The sequence below is a fragment of the Typha angustifolia genome, chromosome 11 (genome assembly GCF_048772165.1).
Source record: "Typha angustifolia cultivar Huaian chromosome 11, ASM4877216v1, whole genome shotgun sequence".
Lineage (NCBI taxonomy): Eukaryota > Viridiplantae > Streptophyta > Magnoliopsida > Poales > Typhaceae > Typha > Typha angustifolia.
Genome location: NC_133249.1, coordinates 6,185,759 through 6,198,768, shown reverse-complemented (window position 1 = coordinate 6,198,768; position 13,010 = coordinate 6,185,759). Strand labels below are relative to the sequence as shown.

At 36.7% G+C, this 13,010-nt stretch overlaps 1 protein-coding gene across 1 annotated transcript; it reads right to left on the bottom strand.

Annotated features, from left to right (window-relative positions):
* Positions 1-386: 386 nt before the first annotated feature.
* On the bottom strand, positions 387-7,021 carry LOC140770870 (serine/threonine protein phosphatase 2A 59 kDa regulatory subunit B' gamma isoform-like). The gene is made up of 2 exons (XM_073112185.1): positions 5,615-7,021; positions 387-1,133 (listed from the first exon to the last, which is right to left on the bottom strand). The coding sequence occupies exons 1-2, from the start codon at positions 6,716-6,718 to the stop codon at positions 741-743; spliced, it is 1,497 nt and encodes a 498-aa protein (XP_072968286.1). The 5' UTR covers positions 6,719-7,021; the 3' UTR covers positions 387-740.
* Positions 7,022-13,010: the final 5,989 nt, after the last annotated feature.

The following is a 13,010-nucleotide window of genomic DNA, read 5'->3' as shown; positions in this document are numbered from 1 at the left end:
ATTCTCTGTCTACTCTCAAGAAATTAAAGACTGGTTTTCTATCAGCTTTAGGCTTTAGAGATAGTGAATTGACATGATAGCTCACATAAAGGAAGAACTTTTAGTTCATTATTAATAATTTTCACTTTAGTTCCTTTTTGTTATTGCAGTTCTTCTCTCTTAGTCAATACATGGTCTCCCTAAAATGACAACAAATAATTATCATGTCTAAATATCATCCGCGAATATAATGTAATTTGCCCAAAATAGTAGCTGACTACAGTACACAAAATACCAAACTTGAAAAGGTATTTACTTGCAGATAAAGGAGTCTTTAGAGGTGGTACACATAGAAGAAACCCAATAAATGCCATAAGAAGAAGCATGTTTAAAATCCAAAAACTATAAAGAGGAAGATTCTCCCTATCAATTAACCAAAAGATAGTGCTTTTTGTATCTAAACACTGTAGGAAACGAAAAAAAAAATGAAGATTTACTAATATGACAAGTATCCCTAGCACTGATGAATAGTACATAAATAATAACTAGCATAATGCACAGGCACATGTGATATCTCTATAGTGATTTATAGTTTATACACACCTTTCATAGCCTAAAATGATCATAGTACCCAAGGGGACTCCAACCTGAGAAGCCTCAAACGCTTCTTTCCTTCAGACCATAAATCTACCACAAAAACCAAGGGAATCAGCTTGCAAGGATGCACTGGCCTGGATTGAATACTGGTAACAGCAATTAGCTCAGCTACCAACAGTGGCCCGTGGACTCGACGAAGGCATGCTAAGAGAGGAGGCAAATCGAGAAACAAGTACAGCTTCATTACTGACAGCTTTGGTCGCTGCAACATCCTCCAATCGTTTCCAAGTTAATTCCCTTTTCTCTTGTATCTCCTTCTCCTTAGCCTCCGCTTCTTGGAATCTAAGCAAGCATTCCTCGAAAAGTTCTTGGTCAGAATCTAAAAAGAGCTTCCTCACATTCAATGTTAGACTCTGGACGGCTGGATTCCAATGGCCATGGCCCCTTGTGTTTCTCTCCAAAGCTGGAAAGATTATTGGTAGTATGACCTTCCGATTTTGGGTAATCAGGTTCCCAACATGGTCATTATTCCACAGAAATAAAGCTCGCTCCGCGACCTGAAAGATCACAAGTTAGTTACTTGGTAACCTCATCGGGATGTACAGAAAGAGACACATTAGAATTTAAAAGTATCAGTTCATAGAGAAAAAAGAGATCCTTATCGGTTGCACCTCTATCACTGGAGGTAAGGAAAGGAAATTGCAAAAACAGGAGTTAACAGCTTTAAAAGTCGCATATAAACATGCAGTGCAATTATGTAGATATATTGCCCATTGAACGGCCAGGAAAAAGTAATACTAACTGAAAAAGAACAATGAAGATAAGTATAATATACAGGTTGATAGACAAACAAGAAGTCAGCCAACAATGTTGGTATCTTCTAAAAATGAGAACCTGGAGAAGAGATATGACAGTTCAGAAATCACTCAATTCATGGTGTCGAGAACACAAAATAAAGTCAAGCAGTTGGGGCTATAGATGACAAGGAGACGTCTGCACTGAAAAAAATGGTGCATGCCAACATGGTTATCATCTGTCCAATTGTATGTAAAGCATCCAGAAAAAAAAGGTTGCCTTAGAAAAAAGAAATGAAAATTAGAAGCACATTGACTACATCAAATATGAAGAAGAACAAGAACCTAGTTGAAAAATGATCACTCCGGTATAATCATAGATTGTCACGGGGAAAAAAATAGTTGTACAGCACAAATTTAGTCTACAGTTTTTACAGATTTGTCTGCTCAAAAAATAATTTAGTAATATATCCCATTAGAGGTTGCAATTTAGCTAATTCAGACAAGGAATGACCCTCCAAGAAGTTCATCTACATGTCTTGGTTGACTTTCAAGATGAAGTTTAACCTGCAGGAGACACCAATAGCCTCCAATGCCAGAAACTCATTCATCTTTTAATCTGCCAATAAGTTCAAAAGTTAAGGTTTCCCTAAATTTCTGGCTGGGTGTGTGTTTGTGTGAAGAAATGCAGGTTATATTTCAGATAAAAGACATCAAAAGGATACAAGACATCATTAATGACAAATAGAGCTTAAAGGGAGACCAACTGCAATAATGGGGGACTTCAATAGAAAAGAAATCATGAATCACATAGGCAAACAAGTTGTAATAATATTTTAACTCAGAATAGTTCTATGCTGTTTCTTTTGTCTCATTCTCTCTACACACAATTTAGTCAATACAATTGTCCATCAAAAGTTGAAGCGTCTTTGTTTGTTTTGCATGTTTGCTGTTTCGTTTTGCATTCTACATCTACAAGATACTAAATTGAAAATTTTATTAGCAAAACTAACTAATATATTCCTCTTCTTTGTGAGGAAAATATAATGTTCAGCATTGCCACAGGAGCTTTTATGTCTTACATGTTTGAATACTAAATGCAGCTTCATTTAACATGGTCATCCTTGAATGTACTTTCTGGTAGCTTTAGTTCTAACAGTTTGATGCTTCAAGATGTACGCAAGTATCTTCAGGGAAGAACCATATGGCAAGCAGGTGGCAGTAAAGGGAATTCTATTGTGAAAAGGAAATTGAGGTTGTTACTTAGGAAGTTTCATAATTGTGGTTCATTTAAATGCCTATATAAGATCCTGTCATGTAATTCGAGAAAGTTTTATCTTCTTATCAGCGCTGAGATCTTGGTCCCTTTTCCATTCTTAACCTGCATCATTCATTTTAGTCATATATTCTCAATGATACACCATGCAAGGGTACCATATTTCCAACTCATGTTAACATTTACCACATTCATCTTACAACAGTTTCCTCACAGCACTACATTTTAACATGAAAATAGACATATCATATGACTGAAGATGCAGTGAAATTTCAGTGCACCAGATTAAATGGGTTTGCCTAGTAGTATCTATGATTGAATATCATTTGCAATCTAGTTGAAAATTGTAAATTTCTTCATGTAAATTGTCACTCACTAGAACTATAAAGGGTTTCATAAGAATAGATGCAACAAAAAGCAAGAAAGTAATATTGCTATTTCATATCTTATAAGACGTCCAAATTGTGATTTCATAATCCAATCAATAGTGAGTTCAACCTTTCCAATAAACCCAATTGAATCGTAACCATTCGATCAACAGACACCGGAGCATGACATATGGAGTTGAAGAACAAGTACAGAACATTTTCTAAATCAAGGATTAAAGTATTCAATATCGCGAAAGAGAGTAAACCTGAAATTGCAAGTAGTCAATAAATGTGTATGTATAACAAATGTTATATGCAAATTGACGAACTAAAATTTTCTTTCAATATTTTTAAATTTCCAAATTATTCTATACTAGAAAAGTTCAAGGTGTCAGTTTGAACCCAAATAGAGGGATCTAAGCAAGAATATCTACATCCTTTTTATTTGTTTAAAGTCCAAGTCAAAACCCTTCCTTGTTTCACTTTACCAACACCTTCTCACAATATTTTTCCTCTCTTTACCTGCAATTTCCGACATTCTTCCTTGAGTTCTAGATAGCTTGGAACATTTATTGCCCTCACTGCTGAAATTTCTGTTTGAGACATAACTTTGATAGTACATAATCATATATAATCTAGAAGAAAATAGTCTAAGAAGGAAAATCCCTTATTAGTTACAAACAAAACCCTGGCCAAGCCACATTTGAATAATACCTCTTGGATAGTGCTCCATTAAATAACCTAGGAAAAAATAAAAGATGTGACAAATACGTTGCCTCTCTAAGTAAATTGTCACTACTAACGACTATATGAAATATCAGTTCTCAATATTGGTTTCAGTTGCTCAGAAGATTCCTAACGTCAGCAATTTCAGGCATTTCGTGATGGATTATCATTTTAGTTTCTACCAACAAACTGAAGAATTTAAAAGATCTAGAAGCAAAGGTTGTCTTATTCAAAGCCCTCAACTCGGAAATAATTGTAAGAAAAACCAAGAAAATACAGGTTTCACAAATTTTTGGTACATTAAAGAAATGTGTTTGGATATTCCCATACAAAATATCCTTACCAATTTGAAGTTTATTGAAATATAAAGGAAATTCATGAAGCAAAGGATAAGTGGCAATAACATGCTTCTTCATATTTTCAAATGCCATATGTACAATTAATGTGATCGGCAAGTTAGATACAAGAAGCCAGAAAAATGGCAGTTTTTCTTTCATAAGAAATAACTCCAAAACTATGCAAGAAATTTTACAAATATATTCTACTCCTTGATATGCCTTTATTATGCCTTCTCGCCTAAGATATCTATGACTATATGTATGTACATAGTGCCTCTACGTATAAGAACTCTTTGCGACCACTTTGTGGTTGTATAGAGGAAGTCCGGTGCATTGGCCTCAACCAAAACATCGGACAACAACTCATAAGGGCTATGACTGCAATCTATCAGGATATGATGAACCCAGCTTGTTTATTGTGCTTTGGTCTAGAATTATCAGTTTTGCTAGACAAACTGAAATTAATGAAATAAGCAAAAAAATAAAAAAGATTATGTGGATAAAAAGGAGTGACCTTTCCTAGGTACACAGCAACCCAAAACAGACTGCCTATGGCTCAAAATTTAAACCTTTCTAGTTTCCACTTAAGCTATCAAACGAGATTCTAGTAATAGCATGTGACAATATGTGTAGACAAGACTACTGTTTGAATCACAAAAGCCAGCATGCAACCATGCATAGATTTAACCTAGTCAATTATACCTCTATGTTACAGTGGCTAACTAAATATACCTCTAGTGCTATTAGTTTTTTAAACAGTGCTACATAAAAGCATACCATCAATAAGATATTTGAATAATGCCACCTAGTTGCCAAAATATAGATAGAGAATTATAAGGATCTTAAAAGTTAAAATAATTCATTCATTGGACTAGAAGAAAACCAAATACTTTTTCAGAAATCTCTGAAGTTGTCATCTCCATTAATGTACCATAGGGATCTTTACCCTCATCTCAACCTGACTAGGAAATAATGGGCAGAAAACCTTGCACCAGAGTTCCTACCTTCACCAACTTAATGAAACAGCATATACTTTATTTGATATTTTTCAAGGTTTCTCTTTACTGGAATTTGGAAATTTGGAATACATATACACAGTATTTTGGAAGGAATCACAAGTAGCAGACATTGTACTTTATGAAATTGATAATATCAAGTGGATATGTCGAGACATGTAGCAGAGAAACAAAAGAAACTCACAGTGTGTTTTTTGCCCTAACAAAGCACATATACCTATTTTTTAGGGCAAGATGAAATTTTGCTAATTGACATTTATTCATCTAAAGAAAAACAAAGTTCAATTTAAAACAAATAAGTAGGAACACTTCCACAAGTAGCAGGGAAAAATATGGAAAAGGAAGAATCATCTGTTCACAAAATGTAACTTTGACACAACAACAAAATGACTGAATGTACCAGCATATAATATGGAAATGAACTACATTGTAGCAGAAAAGCAAGAGATGATCTTAATGGCAGAAGTAGAGCAGCTAAGAGAATATACTAACATAAGTGCTCCTGTAAACAATGGATTACCTGGAAGTGCGAGCTATTTAGGCACCGTCCGATCTGCCGGAACAATGGCACCATGCACCTCTGGAACTCCGCTGGTTGCGTTGCCTCAAGAACCTCCTCCAACTCGCCAAGAAACATCACCTCCTTCGTGCTATTCGTGATCGGCCAATACTTGAGGAGCCCCCTGATAACCGTATCGGCCAGCTTGAAATCCTTCTCCACAAACTGCGTAATGCAGTAGGACAGCTGCTGGTGATACAATGCCACACATTTGGGCTTATGAAGCGGGATCAGCGCCCGCACCAAGAACAGCTTATGCTCCTCCTTGAGCGGCAGCGCGAACCCGTTAATTATACTCCCCAAAATCTCAAGCAATTCCGCGATCCCATTGTGCTTCTCGGTCTCGAACACGAACCGGTAGAAGATGTTATTGATGGCCTTGCGAATAAACGGGCGGTGCACCATGAACTTCCCGTAGACCCGGTGGAGTATCGTCTTGAGATACTCCCGCTCTCGCTGGTCCTCTGAATCGAAGAGATCAAGAAGCCGGAGGACGAAGGAGTGATCAATGTAGCGCTTTGCGAGCTTGGCGTCGGTCTCCGACGAGGCGACGAAACGGTGGAAAAATTCGTAGACGACCTGGAGGTGCGGCCAGGCTGGTTCCATCGCCGGCTCCTCCTCCTCGGCGTCGAAGCCATCGGGCCGGAGCCGGCGGCATTCCGAGTAGGACGAAGAAAACGCGCGGAAGATGTTCGCCGCGACCATCCGCGTCGCCGCCTGCATCGCCAACTCGGTGAATTTCCCATTCGCGACGCCGACGTAGTCGACGAGCTCCAGCAGCGCCTGCCGCTTCACCTCCTTCTCCTTCGCGTTCCTGCTCGGGTCGGAGAAGTCGAACACCACGCAGCACATGGCGAGCTTCTTGACGAACAGCGCCGGCTTCTCGGAGCTCGCCACGTCGCGGAAGCTCGGGAGCGGCTCGTAGGAGTAGTAGCCGTTGCTGGACGGCACTCTGCCGAGGGCGGCGGCCCGGCTGGGGATCGGATCTGAGGACGGAGACGGGTCCGATGAGGAGGACTTCGACGACGGCTTGCGAGGAAGACGGCCGAGGAATTGCTTGATCATTATTTTCTCAAAAGTACGGGATACCGGAACAAACCCTAGGGGAGGCAACTCGACGGCGATTCCCCCCGGATGAGTCAAAGATTCACTCTACGAGGGCATGTGGTTGTAGAGAAATTGGATGAAAGCGGGGGTGTAAAGTGCTAATTTTTACTCATACTACTCCTCGTACGCGCAAAGATTGAGGATTTTCTGGTACTGCGAACACGAAGAGGGTGGGAGGAGTGAGGAAGGCGAGTGGTGATTTCCGCCGGCTGAGCCGTTCAAGCGAGTGACAACGCACGTGCAAGTTTAGCGCGTGTGCGACGGCTTTCGCAAAGCTGTCTCATTACACAGTTGGATTTGCCCATAAAAAGTTTTAAAAAAAATTTCACAAAACACCCTACATTTTACTTTTATTACTATTACATTCTATTCCACGGCAAAATAGAGGATATTATCTTATTTTATTTAGAATTAGTTTCCTTTTTTGTTTTGAGCCATTAAAAGTAAAATATAGGAATCCAATGATAAATATATATATATATATATATATAACTATTCGATATTTCTCACGGTTAGCTAATTTATATATATTGGTATATATTTATTTATATTCAGCTCATTTCCTTGATAAATAAGTCAAATCTTAGAACAGTTTAGGCAAAGCACGAGTTAAACATGAAAGGCCAGGTAGACTAACAGTCATTCTTTGACATTGACAATGGAACCATCAAATTAAATATTCTATTGTTTTGATAGAATGATTACCTTCAGAGAAAGAAATACACATGGTGTGAGGGCATATGTAATCTAAATGAATACTTTGGTTCGTACAATAGTAATTGAAGATAGATTAGAATACTGTGCATCGAGCCATCGAGTTGAAGAGCCTTCAATGTATTTGGTCCTATGCAGATGTAGACATAGCATCCATTGGTATTAATGGGTTTCAAATGGTATTGTTAACTTCATTCATTTATTTATTTTTTGAAAAGGTACCCCTTACATTGCAAAAAAATAAAAATAAAAATAAACATATAATCAATTGTACCTCTGTGTACACTTTAAGAGTCCCTGAAAGATCTATGTTTATTAAGCATACTTACCGGAAGGGTAACAGGACATCTGATTGGCTAGCCAATGTAAGTAGAAGGTCGACTGTGGGAAACCAGTGGATTGGGTCAAATAGCCCACCCTCTGAATTAGCAAAAATTCTAGAGTTAGATAGGCTGGGGAATATTTGGCCCCATGATGTAACCATTAGCTGAGTTTTTCAACTCCTTTAATCAAAAATCAAAAAAAATATTTAAGAACCCTATCAGAAAAGGTAAAAGATTACAGAGTAATATGGTTCGCTAAACCAATGAGCAGCACTATTAGTATCTCGTAGGATGTGTATAAAAAATGAAGGAAAATATATTTCATTGGAGAAGTCTTATAAAACATGACAAATTACCTACAGAGCATCTAGAGAATTAGAGAGGGGGTTGACTAAAATAAGAGTCAATCTCGATAATCACATAGAGTAAACCTTCCTGTCGGGTAAGGAAAACAACACAAAGAGCACTTTTTACTTCTATACAATAGAGGCAAAATATAGATAAAATGTTATAATAGTGAATGTAGCACTAAGGTGAATCTGAAAAATAATTCTAATACCTACAATTGATAGACTAAGAATATGTGATGCATCAAAGTTAATTTTTGATAAAAAAAAAGAGTTTAAAGCGGTGTCCATTTCTCCTTAAAGGAGTTAGCCATGGGCAGAGGTTGCATGGCAAAAGGAGCCTAGAGAAGTGGAGCAAACATTGAAGTAATTCTGAGCACCGGGAAGGATTCGCTCTAAGATAGAAGAGATAGAGTCTTGCATGTTAAGGGAAGACAAGACACTTGTGGCTTTTCTAGAGTAACTAAAAGCCACTAAAGATGATACAATAAATAAGGAAATGCCAAGAGAGTCAAGTGAAAAAATTTTATGGATCCAAATCATGAAGCACCAACCGTTGAGGTGGAAAAATGAGAGAGAGAGCTCTAATTTAAAAAAATGCCACAGCTCAATTGCAAAAGAAAACTAATAAAAAGACAGGGATGCCCCTAAAAGTGTTTGTGCACCAAGAGTAGGTCGAGGAGTAAAGTTGAATATTGTAGAGCCAAAAGTCATTTAAGAAGTTACCTCAAATGACCTTGCAATAAACTTTTTTAAGATTATGTGTCGCTAAGAACCGTCAAAAGAGCTTCCACTTATATAAAGTAGAAGTGGGTTGGGAAGGCTAAGGAGACGAAAGTGACACGTATATTTAGAAAAAGTTTTGTCTGATGACGAGCCTGACCAAATCTAAGAGTTCGTCAAGTGAGCAACCGATAAACACAAAAAAAAAACATCCACTCGTAGATTCCTCAAAAAAAGGTAACTAGTTTATTCGCTCTTCAAGATTGGTTGTAATTAGCGAAGTCACTATCTTAGAGGAGACCGAGTGATTGACCTTCACAAGCTCTAAAGGAAGAAACAAAAGGAGAACTCTAGCAACCTTTATTTAATAAGTTTGAAATGTTGTTGTTATGCTAATTTGCCACACTCAAGAATAAGGATAAGATGAGTGATAAGAACTGATAGATTCATCCCTAAACCAATGTTTAGATAAAAATTTTGTAACCATTAAACAAGAGCAATTTTTTAACTCATTGTATATATTCCACTTCTAAAATAAATCTTTTTTAAAGGCCAAATAAATTATATTTTCCAAAGCTAGTAGGTGGTCACTAAACAATATTAAAGACTATCATAACTTACTAAGCCAGAAGGAAAAAAAATACAAAGAAGAATTATGTTAGAAGTAAATGACCACTAAACTTTATAAAATGAACATCATACAAACTAAGTAAAGAAAACTAAAGAGACACTAAATTAAATAGCCAGCACAACAAACTAAGTCAAAAAAAAAAAAAAAAAAAAAACTAAAGAGACACTAAAAGATGAACGAACATTAAAACTTAACCCACATTCTTTTAGTCTTAAAATATGCTAAATCAAGCACGAACGTAACACAAGTTAATTACTCTTACAAATGAACAAAATGATTCTTTTAGGCTTGATCTCTACTTCATTATCTGTTGAGTCTTCTATACTACACATTTTCTCAACAAAGAGAGTTGCTCAAAAGTAGTTTAGAAAGCCTTAGACTTGTAATGTGTAATTAACTTATAATTAGGAACCAATGACCCAACATAAGGCACATCACTAGGACATCCATGTTGATGAAGATCAATTAGTTTGAGTGCCAAAGGAATGTTGAAAAGGCAAGGATTCTAAGGGAACTTGGAGGATTTGTTATTTTTAATATGTTTAGAAAAGCCCATAAAAAAGGTAAATATGGTGTTTACAAATTAGACACTTTCATACCTACCCTTTTATTGGGCTCAAGGATCAGTTAGGTTATATTTAGCCCGTATAGATAAGTCATAATCTCATAAAGTTTATGAATAAGTCTACCTAAGGTTCAATAAGAGCTTTGTTAGCCCATTAGAGATTGCGGATGACAATATTATGAAATGCGACTAAGGGTGGCGGGCAATCACCCCACTATCTAGTACTAAGGTGGAAAGCGAGTGATAAGGTAATTTAGCATTTTTATATAAAAATTAAAAAAATTAGATATGCTATAAAATATATTATATGTAAATTTTATTAGACTAATTAATATCAATAAGATTAAATTATAGTATTAAATTCACACTATTTGTCACTTATATAGAGAAATTTGTAGCATGTGGTAAGCTCAGTAATTAAAAAAAAAAGATGAGAGCATTTTTTTCCTAAAAATAGGTGCATTAGAACAAAGCTAGTGCTTAGGCCAGCTGCCATTAATTACTTTACATCAATCACTCTACGATCTACATCACCTTTCTCCTAAACCAACTGCCATCCCTTTTGCTTAAACCAGCTATCATCTCAGTCTACGAAAACCAGTTGTCGTCCCCTTTTCCTATATCACTTCTCATTTTCTTTTCCCTTTTCCCTTTTCCTTCCCCAACCCACGAATAGATAGTACTTTATATCATTTTTCTCTAAGAGGTGTTATTCGAGTTCATCGTTGTAACCGCTACCGTCGCTCCCATTGTTCCTGCCAATATAGCTTGTTATCGTTGCTCAAGAGAGGAGTGAGGAGGAAAAGAGCTCGATTAGGTTAGGATAGAGTGAGATTTTTTTTATTTAGTCGCTCACTAACTTAGTATCCGTTGAATAGTCCAATCCGTTACCACATTATCTAACTTACTATAACGACTAAGAGGGATATGCGAACTGTCAAATAATAAAGCAACTCACCAAACAATAAGGCGGCTCGCCAAATGACAAATGGCGGCATGCTCACCATTTGTAGGTCATCAAATGATAAAGTGGCCCACCAAATGACAAATGGCAGCTTGCCCGCCATTTGTGGGCTACCAAGGTGGAATGCGAGGCGGTTAGCTCGCTGGCCCGTCATGGCGGCTGCCTCATCACCCATTAAAAAATTGGCGGATGCCCATGCCCACATAGGCATTTAGAAGTAGAATGTTGGCCCAATTAACTAGGTGGAGGCATTTGGATAAAACCCTTTTCTCCTACAAATATGAATGAAAAGGAGCAAAAATAAAAGAGAGAGGGGTCATCATAGCGTTAAGAAAGTAATTTGGTAGGGAGGATATCAAGGAAGAGATGAGAGTGGCTTAGCTAGCCTAGGATAAAGTGGTATGTTTCCATCTATGCATCTTGGCCTTAGCAAGATTTTTGAGAAAGAAAAAAAATCTTTCGATATGGGGTGGCCAGGATGAATGGCAACAACTAAAATACTTAAAAAGAAGAGTACCATAACGAATATTAAGATCATCTGGCCATTGATCCATCCATGTGAGGAGAAAAGATGATTTGTATCGGTTAGTGACTTGATTAGTGATGGACTTATAGGTGGTGAAAATTGTTTATCGAGTAAGTAAATTGGAGTGGGTGGCTTGAGTGGCAAGTAATATATTATCGATAAATATGAGGTGATTTGAGTGAAGAGTAAGATATTATCGACAAACATGAGGTGGCAGAGTGATTGAGCCGAGAATAAGGAAAAACTTTCAAAGCGGCTAACCAATATTACGACATTTAATATGCTAGAAAATATTTGCATACATATGATAAAGAAATAGGGTGAAAGAGGGGATTGTCTTATTGAATGCCCAGCACCTAAGAACTATGGAGAGGTGGAGCCATTAATGAGGAAAGAGAACAATAAAAAAATGATGCTAAGTTTTGAAATAATAAAGTTAAATATAAGGAAGTTCATATGATATGAATATCTAATATATTAATATGATGCACACAGTTGAAGAATTTTCCATGTCAATTTTGATGATGCGGAAAAAAAAGTGATCTTTATGCTTAAGGGACTAAATAAGTTCTTGGGCAAGGATGGACTAGTTAGTAACAAAAATAATAATTGCTTATACGAGATAAAGGCCGTGTTAAATATGAAATATAAAAATCATAATTTTTTAACAACTTAAGCTTTTAGAATATTTAATGAGTTTCTTAGGCAACTAAGATTCGCTACAAGATGTAAACTCATGAGCATTGACATGAAGCAGTCAATCACTTTGATTCATGCATCTATTAACATAGTATCAGAGCAGAGATTTAGAGTACGAATTCTGCTATGCATATCTATTATTTAAATATAAAACCTTTACTCATTTAAAATCAACTAAAGAAAGGTTTAAGCTTATCAATGATGATCTTAGTCAAAACCTGGTAAATAATATTACACAAAGTAGAGATGGAAGACATGAGAGACCCATGCTACATTAGATTTTATTTTATTTTATTTTTTGCATGAGGGCAAATATAAGTTTCTTTATAAATCTTACCCACAGGATTGGGGCAGAAGATGATTTCTTCTGGAATTGGAGAAGGGCAGCATAGGGGAGGTACTTTACTTTGAAAGCTTAAGTAGATAAAGATGGACGATTCTTTTTTATTTTTTATTTTTCTGAATAGTACTTTTACATCAACCTTGATATAAAGAGAACGGTGATTTTAACCCTTGATGGACAAAGACGTAGATAAATGAAATTAAAAAAAGTAAATATTATAATCAATTTTTAATCACGATTTCTTCTCTCACAGCTTTACTCCACTCCACTCTAACTAAATCTATTCCGTTGGATCATCAGTTCCGTCTATTGGACGGACGAGATAAAGTGGACCACCGTACGTAAGCCGTCGCGCTCACGGAACCCGATCGCTACATGAGCACATAGCCAAGGAAACGCGTAGCGATGACGTCAC